Raw genomic sequence first — 25,099 nt, forward strand, 5'->3', positions numbered from 1 at the left:
CCCTCTCTGACCATGTATTTGTGTAATAAGAATGGTCTAAGAAAAATAGTTGGCAAGATAATAAACATACCAAACTCCTGCTTAAATCAAATCAATCTCCTCTTCATCCACTGAGCATGTAATCTTTGCACTAGGACAATCATGTAGATAAAGAAAAATTATCACAGCTTATTAGGGAAGGGATAATTATGTCAATTTTAAAGTTGAGTGCAATTAGAAACGCATGCTGATGTATAAGGTAGTTAGTACTCAAACACACACTAAGTGCAATCCTACTATAAGGCCATTAACAGCTTCTGCATCCCTCCTCTCCTTCATGTCTAATATTGTCAGATTGCTGGTGACAATCTAGTAACACAATTGAAGTAACTTAAATTTTTAAAAATTTTTTTAAAAAATAAAACCCTATAAAAAACCGATTTATCTTCTGTTCACCCAGAGTAATCCGTTGCTGCAGTTGCCTTCCAAAGTAGAGGCTGTGGATATTATACCAGATCCATAAAATCTCTTCAATACAATGCTAGACAGTCCTTGTTTTTTACCTTGCATCTGAGTAGCATTTTCTCAGAACACTTTTTCAGAACAGGCATTGAGGGAAAACAAAAGGCACTCTGTTGAGTAAAGGTGACTTTTATTGAAGTGATGGCCACAAGAAAAGGCCATCAAAGACATTATTTCCAAACAAAATACTTATCTATGCAGACTAGCAATTCTGAAATTACTACAACAAATATATTTTTTATTTCTTCATACATTTGGTTTCGCAGCTTGTGAGTGGTGACTGCTATTTGCAAGGCTTGAAAGAGACATATTTTCACAGTACCAACAATAGTAGAACTAGCAGGTAGTTTAGGAAGTATTGGTGCACTGGGAGAAGCAAAGGCAAAGCCAAATGAAGCATGTATGTTTAAGACGCCTTCAAAGTCGCTTAGTACAAACTAAGGAACATTTTTTAGGCATTCCTCCACAATTTCATGATATATCATCTCTTATCACAGCAAAAGGATGAAGGAGGATTTAAATTTAGAAAATAATCTAACCCTGTATTCTCACAATTATACTTTGGACAAGGAGGGTCATGGAAGAAAAAAAGCAACTTTTACTCTCTTGTGTATAATTTCTAACTAACATGGTACCCTTTGGCCATCCTGAACCCCAGATTTAACTGGCCACATCTATACAACAGTCTGACAAGCTCTGATCTCCTTGTCTTTCAGCTGGAGCACTATTTGCTTGCACAGATGAATCTCCCTTCTGGGTAAAGGGAAAATGAAAGACATATAACCTGTTTCTAAGTCAGCATTAGATAACTAAAAATTCAACCACAGCGCACATGCAGGTTCAGGAACGTTGAATCACTCCCATTTCTGGTTTTTAATTAATATACAGTCTGCATAGTGACAGCAGAATCATTATTATTACTATTATTATTATTATGTTCTCCTTATGCTTGGGCCAAAGGCAGACTGTTAAAAGATAAAGACTGGTCCTAAGCTTATAAACATTTTGGGCAAGGGTGACATTTTCTGTGAAACATTCTAATAAATGTGGCACTGTAAAGAAAACAAAATGAACCAGAAACCAAAGTCAGCACAATGCTCTTCCAAAAAAGAGCACCACAGTATATCAAGCAGCAGCAGTACTAGTTAAAACTTTAAATTGCTTTTTGAAAGCAAATCACAGCTCCAATGCTGCACATTACAAATGCAAATATATGTCATATAAAAAGTTCTCTATGCAAAATAATCTTGTTTCCAGTTCACATTCTTCTATGCCATGTACTCAACTGTCTGTTAAACTTTGATATATTTGCTTACAGTCAGTTTATTGCCACATAGGTAAGTTCTGGCAACCTTAGCAACAGAAAACAGTTTAGTAACAGTTATTAAAATATTTTTACATTAATTAAGATCTCACCATTTCATTGTAAAAAAAATATATATTAATGCAAGTTGTTCACTACATTCATAAGTACGGTACTCAAGTTTTACTAAAAACAGTGAGCATGCAACTCAGACTTGAAAGAAGTCAATAAGCAATTGGTATTTCATACAGCCGGTGATATGTTACTTGCATACCTTTATTCACAGCTTACAATGTTAAATAATTTACATTTCTGAAATATGTGCATTTTAAGAGGAACTCATCACACCTCTTTAGCAATAACAAAGACTAAATCAAGTCAGTTGCAATGGAGTGTGAACTGAGTGAGACAAAGCCATACCCTTCTACTCATGTGCTTCCATTGTTAAAAATCACAGCAGGAGGACGACTAGCACTTATTTTTTATACATATTTCAAATCTCTCCTGTTGCTGTGCTTTGGCATTCTTTTGAGTGACATTAACCAAATCCAGCTGAATAAAGAGTTTGAATCCAACATTTGAGGTCTGGTCTAAATCACAAATGCTGAAGATAAGGTGTATCATTCCAAAGGCAAATGCAAGAAAGCCTAAACACAGCCTCCTGTCTGCTACCTACAGACACCCAGAAGACTCGTCCCTCACACTGCTGTTCATCTGTTCTATGTTCTTGTCTCTGCAAGTCCACAGAGAATGTTTTCCCCAGTAGCACAAACCAAAAAAGTTCCAGTTAAAATACATATTGGAGGGGAAGAAAATAGAAAGAAGTGCCTAAGACAGTGGAAAGGAATTAAAATACCTAAATAAAGCCTGGTTGCTTTGTTGATTGTGTACCGAAACATATACAACAAGCAAGAAATTAAACCAAAAGCAAACTTACTGAACAGTTTATTCTCAAAATGTTGCCATTCTGTTCATATGTTCAGATTAATCTCAGCCTGAAATAAGGCAATATTAAAGGAACAAGTGTCATTTCCTCAGAGCCTGAGCTCAGGCAGATAGGAAAGGAAGAAACCTATTTAGTATTTCTATGTGTACTAGGGAAAGACTCTCTGTAAAACAACACAGAGAACATAAAAATATGGGTGAAAAAGACAAAAATACTCTGGTTTAAACATAAGCAGGATCCAAACACATATGCATGTTTTTTAAAACCTTACAAATAAATTAAGATGGTGAAAAGCATTATGGACTGTAAAGGGGAGAAGACAACTGAAGGTAAAAAAAAGGTGCTGTGCTGCTAACAGAAGCAGAGATGGTGGAAATTCATTTTTCTTGGAAAAAACAACTTCTGTTGAGTAACCTGGAACAGAGATCATCTCATCTGTGCAAAAGATCTGTGCAAACAATGTGCACACATACAGGTAAGTGAGAGAATAAGATTTTCAATCATTAGAACATTTAAAAGATGCATCTATTGACAAAAGTTTCATTATTTTCTCTCAGAAGTTAATGTTAGGAGTCTGACCTGTGGGCTCAAATTCTTTCTTTAGTGTCTTCACTATGACTAAGTCAGTATGAGTAGTCTTGTAATCCAATTACAGACATCGTTACAGTAATGGAACGTTTCTTCCTGGTCTTTTCCACGAACTTCCAACCTCAGATTAAAAAGCCCTAGCTTCAGTCCTTTTTCACAAAGCTTTAGCTCATTTAGGACCTCAGAGTATTGCAGTACTATCCTATGGCTTCCATAGATGCCATTAATCTCAACTACAGTACCAGCTGTGACAAGCACTGTATTTCATACAGATTTTTGCACCCTCTACATTTTGTGAACTGTTGCCTTCATGTTCTGCAAAAGCAAAATAATTTAGGAAAGACTACAACTTTAAAGCAGAAAATGCCCTTTCTGTTTCTTAATTGTCTCATATTTTGTAGCCATCACAAGAGAGGAAATAATTTTAGATTTCTTAAATGTGTAGAGAATAACATTAACCATATAGATTAGCTAGCTGACAGTGATATGTGAAAGCAACTGTAAACACTTTTAAATGCTTTAAATCTAAACTCTAGTTATTCCAGTTAATATATCAGGTCAAACTTTTAAACTGATATCAAAAAAGCTATCACAGGGTGACATATTCTGTTTCCAAGCTATTTGCAATTAATTTGTCACTTCTCATAGTTCTTACTATCAGCTTTAACATTTACAAGAAAAATAATTCACTGCTGCCAGAGCATAACATAGGACCATGTTTCAGAGCTACTGCAGGCTGCTTTCTTAGTAGAGCCTAAAAAGCTGAAAATAACACACAGAAATAAAACCCTGTAGTTCAACGCTACAACACCAACAGATCTACAGTAAGATTTCTCTGGTTTGCAGTTGTTTTTGGAATGTTTTTAAAGATTCAGTGTTTCCACTGTTTTATCGAAGTCCTGACCAGCTGTGGAGGTATGAAGCCCACCCAGAAGGCCGTGAGGTACTCTCTTCTTCACCTGAAGGAGGAAGAGAACATACTTTTTATTATGTTAGACACTTAGTGTGTTAGACATTGCACCATTTGGTTACATGACCTTGCCCTCACTCTTTGCCTTTATCCTTTTTTAAATGCTGTCCTCAAGCTTGCTGAGAAAGGAACTCACTCTTGGGTTGACATAGATATGGACTGAACCACCAAGTCCACTTTACTTTGGGTACTTAAGAATGTCTGAAAAAGGTAATTTATCACCATTCTCCACAAAAATCCAATCAGTCTTCATTAGAGGGCCAGAACAACATCAACATGCTATCAACTTGACTTTATCTTATTTTTCCAAATGCACAGCCTATCAAGGAATGCAGTACTTGAACCCTTCCCTTTCTAATGTGATTTTGTTCACAAGTTTTAAGTTCTTACATGTACATGTGTTGCTTACTGTTTATATTAATTCTAAGATAAAGTATAGGTAAGTTGCTAATGAAGTACAAGCTACAGTTACTGTCACTGAGAAATGACAAACAATACCTTAAAAAGCATTTTAAGGGAACGAATGCTCAGAGTATTTGAAGCAGAAACAGAACATTATTGCACACAGAAATCCTGTGTTAATTTCTTGCAAATACCTAACTCTTTTTACATCCTTCCCTAGTTCCTTTATTTCTTCAACAAAGAGCATATCTTTAAATGTTTTATATTGAAACTAATATTAGATTTGTAGTACTGCCTTGAGAAGACCACTTTAGTTATCTGTTTAGAACACCTGCAAAGAAAATAATTAAATTATATAAACCTCAATTTTGACAAAAAAAAATAAAGTAACTCTATTCAAAACCTGAACGCATTACATTTTTCAACTTACCATTATCTTCCTAAAATGTGAATGTTTTAGAAAAAATTATATTTTATAACAATTTAATGGTATTTGTTCTGTTTACTGAAAACTGAATAGTAACTTCCCAACAGAGAAAATGGTTTTATGACTAGTTCACTGACATTATGATACTAAGTTTTGTTTATTCTCAAAGGTCTAGGCAACAGACAGCACAGAACTATCCCTTTTCCAATTTTCCTCTTTGTGACAATATTTTGAACACCATGTACCTTGGGCAATTGCAACCAACTTCCCTTTCTCTTCAGGGCTGAGCTGCAACATGGTGTCTATCACTGGGAGCAGCCGTTCCTTCTCGCTTCCTGATTTCAGAAATATGAACTGCAATAGAACATTCTTCAAGTATTCTAGGTTAGCCACAGACTTTTCTCTCTCTTGATTTCTTTCCAGTCTTCTTATTTCATTCTTAAGAAGCTGCAGATGAGAAGAAAAAAAAAAATAAAATACTGCTTGCTTCATTTAATGAGTAATTGAACAAAGGTCTTTTGAAGAGCTAAAAAATTAATTGCACAGCTTGCTTCAAAAAGAAAAATGGGTGTTTAGCAACATATACAAGATGAAAATCCAGTGAAAATAAAATATGTAATAATGTTGTAAGAATTTATTATTGACTAAAAATAACCTTTTTTGATAAAATTTGTGCAGTACAGAGATACAGTATCAGTGATAAAAGAGTAGTAACAGTTGAACAGTTAAATAATTCGGAAATCTGATTACATTAATTTAAAAGCATTTTTGAAGAGAAAGCTTAGTACATTTAGAAATGTCTTCAGAAAACTCACTCATACATGAGTTCATGTGTCTTCTTTCAGCTTAAGAGAGCTAAAATGGGTTACAGAAAGAGAAACCCAACACTGCTTCCCTTGGTACTTACTGCTTTTATCTAAGTGAAAATAGTATGGACCCTTTACTAAACGTTAAACTTCCAAACTCTTGAGGGTTTTTTTTTGTAGAAGCTTTTACTCCACACTCCTGTCCCCTCTCCCCACCATGCCTACCCAACTAGAAACTGTAGTGAAAAAAACCCCAAAAACTGAAGTAGACCCTGGAAGCACTAGTTAGACCTGTGGAATAAAATCCCCTCCCAAACTAAGTAATACATCACCAAAATTTTATAGACAGGGATTTTTGGAAAAACATTTGGTCTAAGAAACAGACCACGGAAATTAGAGCTGTCTTCACATCTCTTGTGTGTCTGCTAACCTTTATTTGTTCCATTAGGATTGCATTGGTTGCTTCTGATTCACGAAGTAATTCATTCAAGTGATCAGCACTCTTAGTTGTTGTGTTTAGTTTCTGAATCAGTTCATCCTTGGTGAGATCTGCTTGCCACTGAGATGGTTCTGCAATTAATTGGAAAAGAAAACTAAATAAAGGAAGAAGCACTTGCACCTACTTCATACTAACTTAGCATCAGGACTTGGTCAATGTCTTAATCATTCATTAGTTTCTTATGAACAGAATTAATGCAAAGTCAGAGTGTGGACTTAACAGGCATCAATGCTGCTGCATGCTTATTTTCTGATCTATTTTTGTTTATGGATTAGAAGGGGGCTGGCAGCTCTAGAGTACCTCAAGATACTTGGTTTTAACTTACTCCTTGTTTCCTACCCATAAATTGAGATTTTCAATAGCTATCCATGTAGTGTTCAATAGACTTCTAAAACTGGATTATATGCTAACATGTATTTTTCTGGTTTTTGGGGACTCCCAAAACATTCTTTCATGCTGTGCTTTACTTTCCTAGAAAAACCCTATGAATCAAGTACTGTTCTAATAAGCCTCATTATGATGAACAGAAATTTTATCCTTTCAGGGTTAAATCAGCACTTAATTATCCCTATTAGAGACTCATCCAGAATACAAAAATTTCTCTAACTATTCACTGACTTGTTCACCCAGTCTTTCCCTTTAAAAGCTCAGAAATATGACACCTTTAAATCACTAAAACTTGTAGGAATGTCCTACTGTTAGTTCTTACTCAATGACAAAACTCCTACAAAAGTTCAGGACAGTATAAACTCAGTGGCACTTGACTAAGCTTGTGTCTTACACCTAAAAGCATGAAAACACAATGCTCTAAAATATTTTGAGGGCATGAACTTCTGCAACCTATGTAGGCAAGCACTTCTGAAAGCCACATTCTACCTACCAGGCTTTGCTTCTGATGAGTTCAGAAGTTGCTCCAAGGATTGAACATAGGTGCTGGCTGAGGACACAGACTCCGTGTCTGTTGTTTCCATACCTTCTCCCTCTTCCCTAGCGACAGTGTGCACATCGAGGACAGGAAGGTCAGTGTTCCGCCGTTCTCTCAAGCTCTTCATTGCTGGATTTGAAACAGCTGGACCTGAAAGATACTTACTGATGTTCGTATCAGAATGAAATTGGGAGGGCTATTTCCTACGTGTGACTGTCTTGGATTGAGAGTGGTACATAAAATAGTCCTCAAAATGCAGGGGCTGGTGAAGCAAAAGAAAAAGCCAGATATGCACGTAACATTTATAATAGTAAAATAAATACAGCCTTTCACCTCCAAGTGGCCATTCCAATCAAAGTCTGGTTCTAAACCCAAACTTGACTGGAAATTTTTATTTCAGTGACTATGAAACCTTCATGCACATCTCCCTGAAGATGTTTTAGCTATGGTAAGAGTAACAAACTTCTTTAATGCAAAACTGACTTCACTTTTGCTTCAACCAGTCCTGTGGGAGGCGTAAATTCTTCCGTTTTACTGCTGTGTGCATGACCCTTCTACTTCAGTAATAACAGAGCAACTTCTTAAACTGTTATTGTTGCTTGGCAAATGTCCAACTTCATCCTGATTAGTAACTTTACAGATACGAAAATAACATTTGAGATTGAAGACAGTAAAGTCTTAAATTGAAAGAAGGATTGAATAGCAAGTATGATAAATTGCATGTATACAAATAACAAGCATTCTTAAAACAGCTTCCAATACACTTTTCTCTAGCTTTACACTTTATACTTGAGGCAGATGTCCAGCATGCTCCAAAACCTGAGACAACCTGGTAAGAACACCAAATATTTACAAAGTAATTTCCCTCCATCTGTCTGACAATGCAAATACTGCAGAATAGGTATCAGTGATGCAGATTCTAGAACAGAACAGATCCAGCTGGAAGTGACCTACAAGTATCTAGTCCAACTGCCTGACCACTTCAAGGCTGATCATAAGTTAAAACATTATCAAAGGCATTGTTAAAATGCTTCTTAAAACACTGACAGGTTTGGGGCATCAATCACTTCAATGGGAAGCCTGTTCCAGAGTATGACCACCCTCTTAGAAAGAAAATGCATCCTAGTGTCCAGTCTGAACCTCCCCATGGCAGCTCTGAACCAATCCCGTATGTCCTGTCCTTGAAGAGAGGAAGAGCTCGGCACCTCCCTCCTCACTTGCCCCACTCAGCAATCTGTAAGACAGCAATGAGGTTGCCCTCGGCCTGCTTTTCTCCAAACTAGACCAACTCAGAGTCCTCAGTGGTTCCTCACAGGACAGTCCTTCCAACCCTTCCACCACCTTTGTTGTCCTCCTCAGGATGTATTCAAGAACCTTAGTATTCTGAAGTGACAGTAAATAGTAACAAAGAAGCATTCCTGACTTGGTATCTGTGGGCTGATACAGCATGCTGTAGATTTTTGAGAAACAGTTGCTGGTGATTTTACAGAATCAAACACTATAAGCATGGTTTACCTTCACACTGAGGTACATGAATCTGTAACCAGCCCATGAAAACTTGGTACTCAAGCCTGGAAGTTACCTCTAGTGCTTGGTTCACTCTTGAGCTGGAAGAGCTGAGTTTCTACTCTGGAGAGTTGCTGCTGAAGTGTTTCTACTGTCTTTCTGTGCTCTTCTTGCAGATTCCTGACCTGATCTCTGAAATTGTTCCGGAGAGCTTCATTCTGGGCTGTCAGCTGACTCAACGCCTGGGCGTGCTCTGTTTTGATGACCATGTTCTCAGACTGTATTGTGCAGAGCCTGAAAACAGTAAGACACAAACAGAAAAATACTGTAAGTTTACTATTTACTATTTACTGTAAGTTTCATATTTCAAAATTTTTACAGTTTGAGGCTGTCTTCAATTTTCATGTGTATGATTATCTTAGAATGACTACATGTCCAACTTATTTTCATTTAAAGTCTTCTTTTTACAGGGAAAATCTGAGACTGAAAAAGTTACACATTACTTATTATATGAATGCACTGTGCTATAGTGCTACTCTCAACTTTTATTTCAGAACAAAAAATTCAGACATCTTTGGACAAATAAATAAAGTCACAAGCAATTAAACAAATGCGTTTATGGAAAAACTAAGCCCAGGACTTACCTTTATAAGCATACAGACTTAAACAGAGCCAGTGTAGAAAAGACCAGTGTTTAGGTGTAAATGGAACCTACTGTGAAATGGATTGTTTCCAGAAAAATGCAGAACATAATTTGATAGACTACACTGATTCATTATGTAGCTATGAGAAACAGATAAAACTGTACAAAGTCAATGACAAGAAGTCAATAGTTCCTAATATCAATCTGTAATTTCTAATTAATACTTCATGTGAACTTCTTTGTACCCAAAATGGAGAAGAAAAAACAATGATAGACTCTTTTTGAGGAGCTTAAGTATTAGGTATTCATGTGATTTTACAAGAAGTGATACAGATTAAACAGATTCCTTTCATTTTGAATGAAACAGCAAATTAAGCCTGCTGCAAGCACAAACTTAAAATATAGTACTTTCTGCAAGAAAGGCATTTGGTGGACAAGAACTGCATATTTTGTCAGTAAACTCGTTTGCTTTGCATAAAACTTAGTTTTTTTAATAGGAAACATCCATAAAATTTAGTAGAGCAGCACAACACAAATGTGGTGCTGGGCATTAAACTCAGAAAGAGTCAATGTGATTAAAAAATGTTAAGTTTTAGATTTGATAGTTAAGAGATAGTAAGCTTGCAGAAATCTCAAATTCCTTGATCAGCTACTATTTCATAGTCATTGTAGAGACTTCTGATGGCTTGTGAAAAATAGCAAACAATCCTTTTGAAAATTCCTTTAACTTTCTCAACATGCTCTTTCTTTGTGAAGTATTATTATAGGCTTATACATGCTAAGATCTTAAAATTCAAACAAAAAGAATATTCCTATCTATTCACCAGGAGACCATACTTTTCACGGAGTTCTGCTTCTTTTGCAACAGTCTCTTGCAGCATCTTATTGTGTCTTTCCAGCAGGGTGTCATGTTCCGACTGCAATGTCTGGAGTTCAGAGGCATTCATCTGTGAATTATGCTGAGCATCTTGCAACTTAACTTTAAGTTGATCTATCACCATTTCCAACTGTTCCCTGTACATGGAAGAAAAAGGAATACACAACATTATTATTTAAAATAATTACATTATTTCAGAACCTATACAATATCCACAATATTTTGGATAGCTGATCCAATTTGCATATTTATTAATAAATCAACACAGCACTAAGACCAAAATAATCTTAGAATGTGGCTACAGCAGAAACAATCAGATCCTCTTTCAACATAGATACAAATAGGTTTGCCACATCCCAATGTGAACTACTGGGAATGAAACTATTGGGGTAGGAAGCATGACTGACAGCACTTTGTACTTCAAGGAGAGACCAGACAGAAGAAAAATAATATATGGGATTTGGATGGGAGAAAGAAATTCTTCTTAAAAGTGGTGAGGCTTTTTTTTTGTTTGTTTGTTTAGTAAATGCATATCAGTTCAGTAAGACCAAATGCAGGGGCCAAATGACTGGAGTAGATTTTGAGCAAATTACTAGAAGGCAGCATCAAGTCCATAACAGATAAACTCTGTTGGCCAGCAATAATTCAAAATCAGAAAAAGCAGGAAGAAAAAAAATCTTAAATCACACACATTATTTTTTTACTGATTTCTCTGTTTATATACACAGACACCTCCATTATTTCATGAACTGTGTATCTCACTATTCCTTAGAGCTGAGACTTGTAAAGAATTTCTTTGGAACCATTTGTCATCTGTTTATTACTTATCCAATTTATTTCCAAGATGGCTCTCTCTCACAAAAAACTAACAATACCAGAACTTCTTCAAATTCTGCAAAAAGGAGAGACAAAGAAATGCAATTCTTATGGTTTGGTTGCTTCAAAAGCAAGAATGTTTCAAAAACGCCAAACCAGACCTAAACCCAAATCCTCTAAGAAGGCATAAGTCGCCCTCTGGTGGATTTTTGTCTGCAATTGCCGGTACTGACTGAAGGTCTGGGTCAGAAACGAATCCTGACGTTTCACACAGAAACGCCCAGTCCATCACCAAGGGCAGCCACCAATGACTTATAAAAATAACTTACAGAAACTAATTTACTTTTGCAGTGAGTTGAGACATTTTCTGAAGCGAATCTAAACTCACCTGGCTTATGACTGTACTTAAAAGATTTTCAGGGAACTTTTGGCAGTGTAACTGTTTTCTTCCAAGTCTTTCCTCCCATGATACAACATACAGGATTTTATAAATCTACTGGAAATGATGACTGAATTTGCATCCAGAGCTTTACCTACACTAAACCACTCACTCCTGAAAAAGTTCTAAGTGAGCTCAGCTAAAGTGAACCAATCTGCTCTTTTCCCCTTAGTTGCAAATGGCACTTGGCTACTTCACATCAGAGAAAACGCCATGTCAAGTCTATAATGAATGTGCTGGCTAATTTCTGCTCATGAGAGTCATAAAAAACTTTCCAAGATCTTACTTCTCCTTCTGACTGTAACAATAGGTAATCTACATAAAAATAATGGTTTAAAAGACAAACCCAGCTACTAGAAATGAATACAGCAATATGACAGTAGAAGCTAATATTTCTTCTGTTCAGCTAGGCAGTGCCACAGTCAGATTACAGATCAAGTAAAAATGTTAGTTTTACCTTTCTTGTTTGGCTCCTTCAGATTCTGTCCGAGCAGCAGATTTATTCTTTTGCTGTTTTAGAACATTATGAACACGGACTTTGTAGCTCTCAAATTCAGATGTAATAGATGCTTGTTCAGCCTATCACACAGAAAACAAATCTGTAAATTATACTACTGACTATTGCTCCTTTATTTCTCTATAACAAAATGCATCTTACACCAAAAAAAATTAAAACCACCTGCTGCACTTCCTTCTTTAAAACAGATAATTAAAACAGTGACCACTGTAACAGATAATGTTTCTTTAGATTTTAACTGAGTATCATATAATGTGGAACATGAGACACTGATTTTCGACATACTGGTGTTAAAGAAAAGAAAGAATACTTGAAAATTCAAAAACCACATTCAGCTGAGAGATTCACAAGCCAGGGGTTCTATGAACAGCTTTAAATGAAGGCAAACATGACAGAAAATACAAAAAGAGGTAAAATTCTGTTTCTCTCCAATACTGCTATAATTCTGTTTCTCTCCAGCACTCGAATGTGCCATAAAGTTATGCATAATTCTGGGGAGTTAAGTTAGTCTCGCAATGGTATTACACAGCACAAGATAAAATATTCTAGTTGACTAAAGATGCTTGGTCTGTCTTTTCTTCTAAATTCAGCTGTTGCTTGAGTTTCTGTGGACATATAGAAAATTGCCTCACATCATAGTAACTACATCCTTGACTCTACACTATATGGCAAAGATGATTGCCATCCTTCCAGTACTCATGTTACAGATTCCTCTACAAAAAAAACAGTGACACAGGTTTTCTTTCTTGGATCTTGGGACAAGCTCATGGATTCATTGCTCAATCCCATTTACAGGTAACTAAAATGCTCTCATCTCCAAGAGGAGGATTTCAGAAACTTTCCCTTCAGCTGAACTGCTGACTGAAATTCTACAGAACTGACTCTGATTCACCACTGGTCCAGATTTTCTATGTCTGTACATTTACAGCCATTTTCTTTAAATTAATCCTTTGCTTTTCTTCCAGTCAAACTGTGTGAATATTTGTAACTCCTCAGGTACACAGCCTTAAATGTCAGCATGACTTCTGTTTTCTGCTATCTGCTTTGGTGTCCACATTTCCTTTAGAGGAAATTTTCCTTTGCTAATAACTTTGTAATAATATCTATTTTCCATATGTAGGGCATCTAAATAGGAAAGCTAATATTCCACAAGTTCAAGTCATGCCATATGAAAGATCTACAACCTTGCTGATTTCACAACATCACAAAACAAGCCACCACAGACAGGTACTGTAAGCACCAGGTATGATGAATACATTTCTAAAACCACAACCCATGTGTACCAGCACAACTAAGGCAAACCTCCTGCAGCAGCAATCACAAAGTTTGTCCATTTCACTTCAGCTTTTTAAAATGTAGAAGTCTTTTTGAGAGGTTGCATTCAGCTGCTGCTTACTTGTAGGATGCACACCTACCATACAACAGTGGAGTGTAGTGAAGTAATCTCCATAAAGGTGGTTTGAACATAACAGTCCTACTATACTTTGAATCTGTTTGTCTTCAATGTAAACACTGAATTCCAGGACCACCAAACAGTTATATGAGCAAAAAAATCCCAGAAATAATAATAAAGTTCAGCAACAGTGTCAGTTTTCCATGTAATTCAGCTGCCAATTAAGATGCTCATATTGTAGCATATTAAAAGGTGCTTGCAAATATATTTTTCACAGCTTTTTTCCTTTAAAGTGGTATCTGTGTTAATTTGTCTTATATGAAGGAAGTTATATTCCTTTTTTTCATTTGTGCCCTTTCCTTTAAAGACTTTTCTTTTCCCTGACTGTATACTTACTGATCATCTTAAATAAAAACTGGCTCCCCATTACAAGTTTTTCCCTAATGAAAACAGAAGTATGCAACTCCAGATGTATCACTCCAAGTGACACACAACAACCAGGACAGGCTTGTCCTTTATACCACCACTCAATTACTGGGGTAGCTTGTTACTCCTGACATACAAAAAGAGAAGAGTGAAAAATCTGCAAAATATTTTTGAAGAAGCAGAGAGTGCAAGTAATCTCCCTTCTTAAACTTTTAAGATTACTTCTTCCACTGGAATACCTGGGCTGTTTTGCACTCTTCTTGCAGGGCTGCAATTTTTTGCTGGCAAGCACTCATCGTACGCTGGTGCTGCTCTGAAGATGTTCGCAGTTGTTCCTGAACTTTATGCTTTTCTGATGTCAGTACAGCCACTTGAATCTGAAAAAGTCAGTTGAAAACTTCACTATCACAAAAAATTTTCTTACTTCTCTAAGGGAACATGCCAATGAGAACCTAGGACTCTTATTACAATAATTCCTGCACAGAACAGGTGAATACAAAATTAAAATCCAATAGAAGTAGAAGAATAAAATAGACATGGAATACCATGAATTAATTTTTAAAAAGTGATGTTGTTTTAAAAGAGAATTGAAGATAAAATTACAATGCTGGGGTGGCAGCATTTAAGAAAGCCAACCCCTCTCCCTTCCCTGCTTCTTTCATAACATTCCAATCTATTTCCATTCTGTATACACATGGACAACATTTAAGATTTTTGCTGACAATGTTGTGCTCTTCTGTTTTTAAGCTGAGCAACTTCCATTTTTAAAGAATCTTTAAAAAATACATTCCATTTGCAAGTTTCAAACTCCATAGTCCTGTCCTTTGGTGGAAAGGGAAAGAGGAAAAAGACAGGGTAAAACTGCTTACAGAAAATCACAGAAAAAAATATTTGGTAAAAGCAGCAAAGAGACAAAACTCATTTAAGAAAAAGAACCAGTAAACTAGAGGTAAAAATAGCACCTCTTTATTCTTCAGCCTATATTCCATGTGCCCAGTAAAAATCACACCCTTACTACTTAAATAAGAAGACTTGTACTAATAAAAAAGTGAAGTTTCTTGCCTTATAGGCTTCCACTTGCTGTTGACTGGCTTCCAGTTCCCCTTTCAATGATTCCTGCAACATTAGATGGTCACTTTCCTGCAAGACAAAATTACCTGGATATTAAAAAAAACCTCCAAGCCTCAGTAACTTAAACATTTAACTACCAGCTGTTTTTTTAAAATCTAGTTTAAAAAGAGAATACACAGTCATTAGCATATGGACTTACTGCTTGTTTTGAATCAGCTAGTTCTTTTTTGGTTTTCACCAGGAGTTGTTTTATCTTGGCATTTCTTTCCTCATCCTGTTGCATAGTTGACTGAAGTGACTCTAATGCAGAAAGTAACAATTATATGCAAAGGAAACTTCCCCTCTTATTTCCTTAAAAATGCTGGAAAATATTTAAACAAATTCTAACAGATTCCTTAAGAACTGCAAATAAGTGGCTTACAGTAACTTTAGTATTCTTTTCCTAAATTATCACAAAGATCTTATAAGTGAAGTATTTTTAAGATTTACAGTTGAGCACAGGAAGAAATTGAATTTTTAGTCACATGGTAATCAGTAAAGTTTTATGAGTGTACATCAGAATGAAGCCCTTGTCAGTCACCAATATTTAGGACTTATGAATAACTTAATCAGGTAAGAAACACAGTATGTCAGGCAGGCAAACTGGCTTTTAAGTGATGAATACTGGATTAAGTGATTGAGAATCTAGTAAAGGTTCCTCTAAGACAAAATTGCTTTTCTAATGCAACTGTTTAGTACTCCCTGCAAAGCATACCCTCCTTTGCTAACTTAAGAAGTTGTTTCTGAATTTTATTTTTTATTACTGCTCACTATACCATTACAACTTTTGCTGCTTATAGTTTACTCACTTATTTCTTCCTGTAGGGTTTCCTGTTTCTGTTTCTGAATCCCTGTTTCTTGCTCAAGATCTTCTATTCTGCTGTCTTTATCAGTAATCTTCTGATTAAGTTCTTTTACTAGCTTTTCATAATCAGCTATTTCCATATCCATCAGTGTACTCTTCTGAGCATCCTGCAAGGTACACAAAACGAAGTTACAGCTTTGTTAAGGTTGCTAAGATTTTTGTAATTCTGTACAAAACTATATTGCCCATCAGACAAAGATTTTGTCTCTGTCCATATCCACAAAGGCCAACCATCCATTGGGTTTACATAGCCTCAGAAAAATAATCTGTTTTCAAATGAGAGCCAAATGGTTTGAAAAACCCATTGCTAGTTTTATCAGTAGGTATTTTGTATGTATTAATTTCTGTCATCTTCAGTCCTTACAACCAAGGCAATTTTGTAACAGTGCACTATAAATGTACTCCAGACATCTGGATTCTATTCCTATTTCTACTCATGAAGAGCTACATAACCATCACACCCAAGCTAAACAAACAAACAAAAAGTAGAAGCAAAACAAATCCCAAAAGTACACTTCAGCTCTCCAAGCACACAGCCAGGGGCAAAAGCCCTCACATTCTCCCTTTTGCAAACCTCTGGCTTTAAAATCCTCACAACAGAAAGGGAAACAAAAATTCAACACAGCCAGATGGGCCAAAATTTTGGGTAGTCCATTGAGCACTAACATGGACAGCAACTCTACCTTTCTGGCCAGCTCTAGTTCTTGCATAGTTTTCTGCAGATGTTTCTTTTCCTTCTGAAGTTGCATCTGAAGCTCCTCCATTTCTCGGAGAGCACCACTATGCTCCTGAAATTTAAGTAGTTATCAATTATGCAGTGCAATTTCAAAACAGATGTCAGCATCTTTCTATACTTCACACACATACACACACACTTGTGTTGTACAAAGATAGTTGATTCCTTTTTTAGGAAAACACAGTGAACCAGAGAAAAATAACAGTAATATGAAGTGGTTTTCACATTCTGTATAACTACCCCCAACCTGAACTGACAGCCTTGCAAAGTTCTTTCAATTAACAGACCAAGTCTTAAAAAAAGTCAAGTAACATGGAGGTAAAGTGTTGAACCTGATCTATAAAAACACAGTTTACAAAGGTCCAACAGAAACCACAACCAGTGAAAGTAATGCTTCAGCCCATTTGCTGTCTCTGTGAAGTACTACCTTTGTTTTCTGTTCTCTCAGAAGCTTTTCAGCTTCTAGTTCTTTGTCAGCCTTTGCTTTGGCTCTTTGTATCTCCAGTATCTGAGTTTCCAGCAGCTTGGCATTATTTTGCAGCGTTTCAACACGAGCCAGGAGATCTTCATTAGCAGAGCGTAACTGATCATGCTGAAATTAGCACAGTGGAATGATAAAAACAAAAGCTGAACTTATATGCAATGTTATCAGGGAAAATATTTTCTGTATTTAAAAAAAAATACCCAACACTGATTTTTATTCAAATCCCTTACAAACAACACTCTTACAGATAAGTATTGTCCAGCTTAATTCTTTTAAACCAGATTAATAAACAGGTGAAATTAAAGCCATTAGCACATTTTGGTTATTTTGTTAAGTTAATTTTCCCAGCTTTCTGTAAAATGGCAAGAATCAAAAGAAATGTGAAAAAATACCCCAAAATTTATGCTCTCTGCATTATTACCTTCTCCTTGCAACAGTACAGTATTTCAATACTTATTGCCACACTTCAAATACACCTCCTGTATTTATAAACAAATGATCATACTATTAACTCCTAAAAAACACTGAACTGCAAGTTTTGACTGAACAACCAAGTTTTCCAGCAGTACATGGTAAGAACTGTACTGCAACAGGCATACTTTTGCAATGACTTCAACAGATTAAATTTTGACACCTTTAATGATGTATACTATTCTTTATTTTGCCTATTAAGAATGAAGTATAAGTGAAAGATGTCAACTACTTAAATGGTGTTTTATTTACAAATTCTTTATAACAAACTTGAAAAATGCAATGCCTGCACAATCAGCAGAATATATACTATTATTTCTTATCTCTTCCTATGCCCTTGACTACTGGCTTGTGTTTCTAAGGAAACAGTGACCTAGGTGGATCCGGTATATGGGGCCTGGGAGTTTAAATCCAAAATACCAAACCTATTGTAGCTAGCTTTGCAAAAATATGTCTCACTGCCCCTTAATTACCATCTCAGACTCCTCTGAATGCCACTGTAGTACTCTACAATGCATCTTAAAGTCTCATTCTTGTGAAAAATGAAAAATCCATAATTCATTTAGTATATTCAAACACTCTGTTGATTAAATAAAAAATTTTAAAAAACCCCAAAGCCACATTTTGTTGAAAAAATAGAAGAAAAAATGTCTCAGTTAAAAGTTACTGCACTGAAAAGTGTAAGTGTGCAGTCAGAGAAACAGTACGACTGTAGCAGAGCTGTAGGTCCAAAATCAAGCCAGAGATAATCTGCTCTTTTCTCTGAGTTGACCCAGGATAAATTAAACACTTTGTATTGACAAAGCCAGACATTCTAGATATATTTATCTTTTTCACTGCCCAGGTAAGATATCAGATGTTGAAAAAGAACAAACAAACCACTCTGAATTTCAAGTCATTATTCAAAACACACTTAGGTTATGAAACTATAGTAACAATCACATGATTAAAACTTGCACCCAATAGGCAGAATTAATTTTTATGGCAATTATCAATAGATCAGACCCACATCCAGAACTGACCTGCTCGGATGACACCTGTAGCTGTCTTGTGAGGTCATCTATCTGACGTTCAAGATTATTTGCTCTGCCTTTTTCAGAATCCAGCTCTTCTCCTTGCTTGTCATATTCGATCAAAAGATTCTTAACACATACAAACACAAAGCTATAGTTTTTTTATAATATGTATTGCATAAGCACATTCTCTGCCTCTGAGAATTTCATTATATAAGTTGTCTTACTGCAACATCAGAAATATCAGAATGAAATTAAAGTTATCATTCCATTACAGGCTCTAGGAGAAAGCCCTTTCAGTTCATGACATTCTAGAATAATACAGAATGAAAGACAGCTCAGCAGGTATCACATGAAGCTCCTGCTTAAAGTAGGGTCAGCAGTGAGATGAGACCAGGTTGCTTGCTCAGAGCTTTGTCCAATCTCGTCTTTCCAGGGACCTGCCTCCAAAAATGGAGATAGCTACTCCACTGGGCAACCTATTCCAAAGCTTGACCATTCTCATAGCATACAAATGTTTACCCATGTATCCAGCTGAAATCTCTCCTTTCAATTGAGGACTCTTATCTTGCACCACCATTAATAACCTGACTCTCCTGCCTTCATAATGCCTTTGTAGGTATTGGAAGACTCCTATTAGGTTCCTTTGAAATTTTGTCTAGGCTGAGCAACTTCTCATCACTTATTCCAGACCCTTGACCAACCTGCTCATTCCTCCACTGAAGTCACTTCAAGTTATCAATGTCTTTCTTGCATTTGGGGGGAGAAGGAGGGACAAGACTGGACACAATACCTTCAATGATGTCACAGAATCATTTAGATGAGAAATGACCTTTAAGATCATTGAATCCAACTGTAAACCCAGCACTGCCAAATCCACCACTAAAACAAGTCCTTAAGTGCCATGTTTACTTTATATACTTGTATATGAAGCGCTTGCTGTGTTTACTTATTATACTTTAAATACCACCAGGGATGGTGATTCCATTGCTTCCCTGTTCTAATGCTTGAGCACCCTTCTCATAAAGGAATTGTTTCTAATATCCAATCAAAACCTCCCCTGGTGGAACTTAAGGCCATTTCCCTCTGTCCTATCTTGTTCCTTGAGAGAAAAGACTGATCCTCACCTGACTATACCCTTCTTTCAGGTGGTTGTAGAGAGCAATAAAACCTCCCCTGAGCCTGCTTTTCTCCAGACTACACCACCTCAGCTTCCTCAGCTTCTCCTCCTAAGACTTACAGGGAACAGCTTTCTCTTGGGGAAGTGATGCTGACTCGTCACCTGCTTCTGCCTCATGTGCCCAGATATGTATTCCAATAAGACTTTCTCCCAGGAAATTACAAGTTTGTCTTCACCATTTAAGGATTTTCAAACTGATCTTCAATTTTATGTACTTTGCAGAATTCATGGGGATTGGTTTTGCCTCGTAACACATTGCTTGGTACATATGGTGCTAGATTCAAAAGTAGATTAATTCCAGTAGAAAGGAAGTGTCTCATTCTCTTCTGACAGCAGCTGCACAGTTCCCTTTAAGAGAACCTTGCATTTCTTGATTCTGGTATTCAAGTGCACTGACACAATTTCTTTCACCAAACATAGTGCGCAAGTAAAAACAATGTATCTCCAGGCTAGGCTTCAAACTCAAAGTACTTTCCGGTAGTTTACTGTCTTTTGTGAATGCAGCATTATTCTTACCTTATAGCTTTCAGCTCCTTGGATTACATCTTTCATTGAAGCAGACAATTGATCTTTTTCTGATTGAACCAACTCCAACTGTTCCTTCAGAGTCTGCGTCTTATTAAAAAGAAGAGTGTGTCATTATAACAAAGCCCTCCATGCAGAATCTTCCTCTTATCAGGAAAAAGTCAGAGTACCTCTTTTCGGCTGGCATCTAATTCTTTCTTTGCTTTCACAGCAACCACTTTAATTTTGTTTAGCTTCTCTCCTTTTTCAGCAGATTCTTTTTCAAGCATCCCTAAGATAAATAAATACATAAGAAAATTAAAAATTACACCTTTCCATTTCTTCCTAAGAAGTGAAATTAAACTAAATTCAATTAGAACACAAACATCAGCATGACTGTAAAACCAAACAAAATATAATCCAGGGGGAGATGTTCAAGTGTTTCACTCAAACATTTAATTTGAAGCTAAAACATCCAGACACACAGAAAGCTTAGGGACAATCTTTCACTGGACAATCTTTCCCTGCTTCAGAAGCTCCCATCACAATTAAGAGTTATATTGCTGTCTACTTCTACATGAATTTAACAACGCAGAAGCATTTTCCTGTTAATGTGTTGGGATAACTCCAATAAAGCAACAGTAGTTTTGGCAGTGTTGCTTCTCTTTCCTTCTCATAGCCTCAGGGATTCTTACTGATAACCTTCTCATATTTAAAAAATAAAGATTAAATCCACTACACTGTTTATAGACAGATGTACAGAGGAAGAAAAAGCCTTAAAAAGTATCAAATCATAACCAACTTAAAACTGCTAATATTTTAAATCCTTAATGGAAGGAATACTGTAGGAAGATGCATTAATATCTACTTCTCCATCTTCCTCAACTTGCAAAAATACAGGACAATTATGCAAAGAAAGAAAAGGTAACAATCCAAAGAAGCCAAACCATTTATATATATGAAAAAAGGGAGAAAGATACCAATTTTTTCTTGAAGCTCTGCTACTGAAGACTGTTGATCAGTTTTCTCAGTCATTGTCTCCATTAAATTCTGTATTATAAACAAAGATACAAGAAGTATTACAAAAATTTCTTTGTGGTACCTATTTTGTCCCTAACAAGCCTCCAGAAGTTTCAGCTACAGCTAAAACTGTCTATGTTCCTACTACCAGGAAAGCCTTTATGAGCAACTTCATATCAGCTTGGTGAAAGTTATGTTGAAAGCAGAACATTGCAATCTTTTAAGAGCTGCTTTCCATCCTGTCCAAGGACAAAAAAGGGGAGACACTCTCATTCTATAGCTGTCAGCTTTATAGCTGTCAGCTTTACAACTGTCAGCAATTCCCAAGACCTGAAGCTAATGCAGATCAATCAGCTTTGAGATGGAACCACAGAAAGTTAGAGGTGAAAGATTATCAGGTCAGTCCATCTAGTCAATTGATTGCTTCAAGGGATATTGATAAGAAGAAAGATTCAAGTACAAGCAACTTTTGTCAAAAAACATTATGATTGGTTTTGTTTCATTTTTTTTTTTTCCTGGGGGAAAGAAGGGATTTCTGAGGTGCTAGAAAACCCAGAAATATGTGCATTCTAGAAGGGAGACTCACTTTTAGGCCAAGGGAAAAAAAAAAGAAAAAAAAAGAAAAGAGAGAATTGAAAGTATTTTTTGAACCTTAATTCTGAAGACTTTAGAGGTTTAGTCTTTATACTTCAATAACAAAATATAACCTTTAGAGAACTCAGTTCGTCTTTCACATTTCTAAGCTCAGTTTCCTTTTGTTCCAGAATGAAATTTAGGTCGTCTTGTTTTTCAGATTCTTTTTGCTGTTCTTGTATTTGACTTTCATAAAAAGCAAGTTTTTGATTGATCTCTTCAGCATTAGCTAAAAGATCTTGATTTTCAATCCTTGCTTTTTCACTGGCATTCCTCAGCTCCTGGATGTCACGTTGAAGCGCTTCTTTTTCAGACAACACTCCTTCCAGTTCTTCTCTCAAGAGATTTTTTTCTTTTTCAAAATCATGAATAAGGGATCTATGTTCTCTATGTTGAGCTGCATTTTCTTCCTCTAATCTCTCAACTTCTCGCTGCAAACTAATTACTTCCTCCTCCTTTTGTAGAGCAAGGCACTGCTCTTCTTTCATTTTTGATAAGCATTCATTTGCAATTTTTAACAAGTTAAGAGAATCATATTCTTCATTAGAATCTGAAACGCTGAACCCCACCTGCTCAAGTAGGTGGTACAGCTGAGTTCTTACAAGGGATGTGTGCATTTGCTCATTTTCAAGTAGTGTTGATATATGATCTTTTTCTGCAGTCATCATTTGTAGTTTGTTTTGTAAGTTTTCAGACTGCTCTTTCAATACTAAACAACCATCTTTTTCAGATGTAGCCTTTCCCAGCTCTTCACTTAATTCACCTTTTTCTTGAATGAGTTTCTTATTTTCCTCATGAAGAGTGTACACTTCAGATGAAAGCTGCTCTTTATCACGCACCAGAGATTCAATCTGTTTTTCTAGTTGCTCTAGCATTTGAGCATTTTCACCCTTTAAAGTTAAAGCTTCATTCAGTCTCTCTATTAATACCTCTTGCTTTTGCTTCAGGTCATTAACGTACTGTTTAGCAACATCCACTTCTTGCTGAAGTTCCTGAATTTTAACTTGGTCTTGCTTGGACGTTTCCTGAAGGATTTCTCTCTCTTCACCCAAGCATTTTACATCATTTAAAATATCCCTGTTTTGATCAGTTAGTACAACTATCTTTTCTTCCAGTTCTCTTATAGTAATCTCTTTTTGGTCAATAGAGCTTATCATTGTGTTATTGTCCTCCTGAAGACTAGCAATTTTACATTTAAGCTCTTCTATCTCTAACTGACTGGATGACAATTTTTCTACTTCTTCCTGGAGGCGATTTACAGTTTCAAGAAGAACATCCTTTTCATTGAAAGCAGCCCGGAGTTTCTGTTGCAGTTGACTGACATCAGAAGCTTGCTGTTGTTTCATTGATTCAAACTCCTGGCTGATCTTTCCAGCAGATTCACCTAGCTCAGCCTGTAGAGTTTCCATTGTTTCTCTCAGGCTGTTGTAATTGGACACTGCTTCTTCTTTCTCCTGAGTTAGCTTTTCAAGTTGTTCTCTAAGTTCCTGCATTTCAAAAACGAATGCCATCTGTTCTTTTTCAGAACCAGATAATAAAGTTTCATTTAGTTCAGAAATTTCTCTCTTGTGTTCATCTTTCAGAGTTTGAATCTCCAATTTGTGCTCTTTCGCAGCAGTTTCATAGTGCTGTCCCGCTGCTTGAAGCTCCAATTTTAGTTTTTCAATTACACAGCAGTAATCTTCTTTAGTAAGCTGCAATTCATTTATCTTAAAGTCCAAATCTTCCCTCTCGTGAAAGTACTCATCCTTCATACGATGGATTTCCTCTTCAAGTTTTATCTTGACATTGGTCATATAAGTTAACTCATCTTTTAATATACTATGTTGGGACTGGAGTTCTTCTAAACTATGCTCTAGGTATCTAACTTTTTCTTCCATTTTTGCTTCTACACAAGGTTCTTCCTGTGTATCTGCAACATCTATCTTGTTTTCTAAATTTTTATTTAAGACTTCTCTCAGTTGATCCAAGTTATATTCATGCTGGTCAGTTTGAGCATGCATTTCATCCTTGGCATTTTTCTCTGCCAAATTGTGCTGTAACTGATTTATTTGATTTTGCTTTTCTTCATTCTCTTTAGATGATACTTCAATTTGATGCATTAGTTCTGACACCTCTTCCTGATGGGCAATTTTTAATTTTTTAAGCTCTTCATTCAGATTTTTTATTTCATTATGGTAACACTGAGAGTTGCTTTTAATAGTTTCTTGCAGATTTGTCACTTCTTTGTTTTTGTCTTCATTCAAATCTTCCAACTGTTTGTTCAGACACAAAATTTGCTCCTCATAAGTAGATTTAATTCTTTGGACATCATCTTGTAATCTTTTAACTTCTTTTTGACTGCCATTGTAACATTCAGCCTGTTCCACCAGCTCCATTTGTTTTTTTACTTGTTCTTCTAATTCCATCTTCAGCTTTTTTAAATCCTCATCGTGCTTGCATTGTGCATTTGCTAATTCACTCTTCAGAGCCTTTATTTCTTCCAGAGAGTCAATTCTTGATTGTTCCAGTTCCTTCTGCAATTCTTCAGTTTTTGCCACTGCAGCCTAAGCATACAAGCAAATTATTAAATACTGGTTAATTTAGCACACCAAATTTCCAAGAGAACCGTTTACAACAATGAATTAGAAAATGTAGCAGTCTAGTTTTAAAGACTGATATAGCTTTTAAATATCTAACTGCATTAGAATAACTCAATTCAGAAGACACTGCACAGAATACAAGAACATTTGCAAAATATGAAAGGAAAACTAAGTCCTAAATCATGTTTACCAGCATAATTTCACAAAATAGTCATGACAGAGTTCAGCTTTAGCAACTATTCTGATAATATAGTAAAGATCAGATTACTTTTAGTGCATCAAATTCAGGTATCTGGAATATAACAATGTCCATCAATTGCAAGCAATTTAGTCTTCACTTTACTATTAATTGAGATTATTGATATAATATAGATGCCTTGACTGACATGCTCCTTCTTATGAATATCTAAAGGTTTACCTCATAAAGGTAAACCTGTGCTCCCATGGAAAACCAGAGCTGATTGATTGAAGTCTGTGTAGCCTGTTAATGCACAGACTGAATTCATCTTGCAGCTGT

At 36.0% G+C, this 25,099-nt stretch overlaps 1 protein-coding gene across 2 annotated transcripts in view; it reads right to left on the reverse strand.

Moving 5' to 3' along the window:
• Window positions 1–614: 614 nt before the first annotated feature.
• GCC2 (GRIP and coiled-coil domain containing 2) overlaps window positions 615–25,099 on the reverse strand; it is a 31,331-nt gene continuing 6,846 nt past the window's right edge. For both annotated transcript variants that reach the window (XM_086880317.1, XM_086880318.1), the window contains 18 exons: window positions 22,075–24,546; window positions 21,328–21,397; window positions 20,539–20,639; window positions 20,360–20,458; window positions 18,673–18,792; window positions 17,123–17,287; window positions 16,643–16,747; window positions 15,904–16,066; window positions 15,255–15,355; window positions 15,047–15,124; window positions 14,224–14,361; window positions 12,106–12,227; window positions 10,354–10,530; window positions 8,950–9,167; window positions 7,323–7,517; window positions 6,374–6,513; window positions 5,383–5,584; window positions 615–4,297 (listed from right to left, as the gene is read on the reverse strand). In XM_086880317.1, coding sequence (XP_086736443.1) covers window positions 4,227–4,297; window positions 5,383–5,584; window positions 6,374–6,513; window positions 7,323–7,517; window positions 8,950–9,167; window positions 10,354–10,530; window positions 12,106–12,227; window positions 14,224–14,361; window positions 15,047–15,124; window positions 15,255–15,355; window positions 15,904–16,066; window positions 16,643–16,747; window positions 17,123–17,287; window positions 18,673–18,792; window positions 20,360–20,458; window positions 20,539–20,639; window positions 21,328–21,397; window positions 22,075–24,546 — 4,737 coding nt within the window. In that variant the 3' untranslated portion in view covers window positions 615–4,226. The remainder of the gene's footprint in view (window positions 4,298–5,382; window positions 5,585–6,373; window positions 6,514–7,322; window positions 7,518–8,949; window positions 9,168–10,353; window positions 10,531–12,105; window positions 12,228–14,223; window positions 14,362–15,046; window positions 15,125–15,254; window positions 15,356–15,903; window positions 16,067–16,642; window positions 16,748–17,122; window positions 17,288–18,672; window positions 18,793–20,359; window positions 20,459–20,538; window positions 20,640–21,327; window positions 21,398–22,074; window positions 24,547–25,099) is intronic.

The sequence above is a fragment of the Cyanistes caeruleus genome, chromosome 3 (assembly GCF_971803275.1).
Source record: "Cyanistes caeruleus chromosome 3, bCyaCae1.hap1.1, whole genome shotgun sequence".
NCBI lineage: Eukaryota > Metazoa > Chordata > Aves > Passeriformes > Paridae > Cyanistes > Cyanistes caeruleus.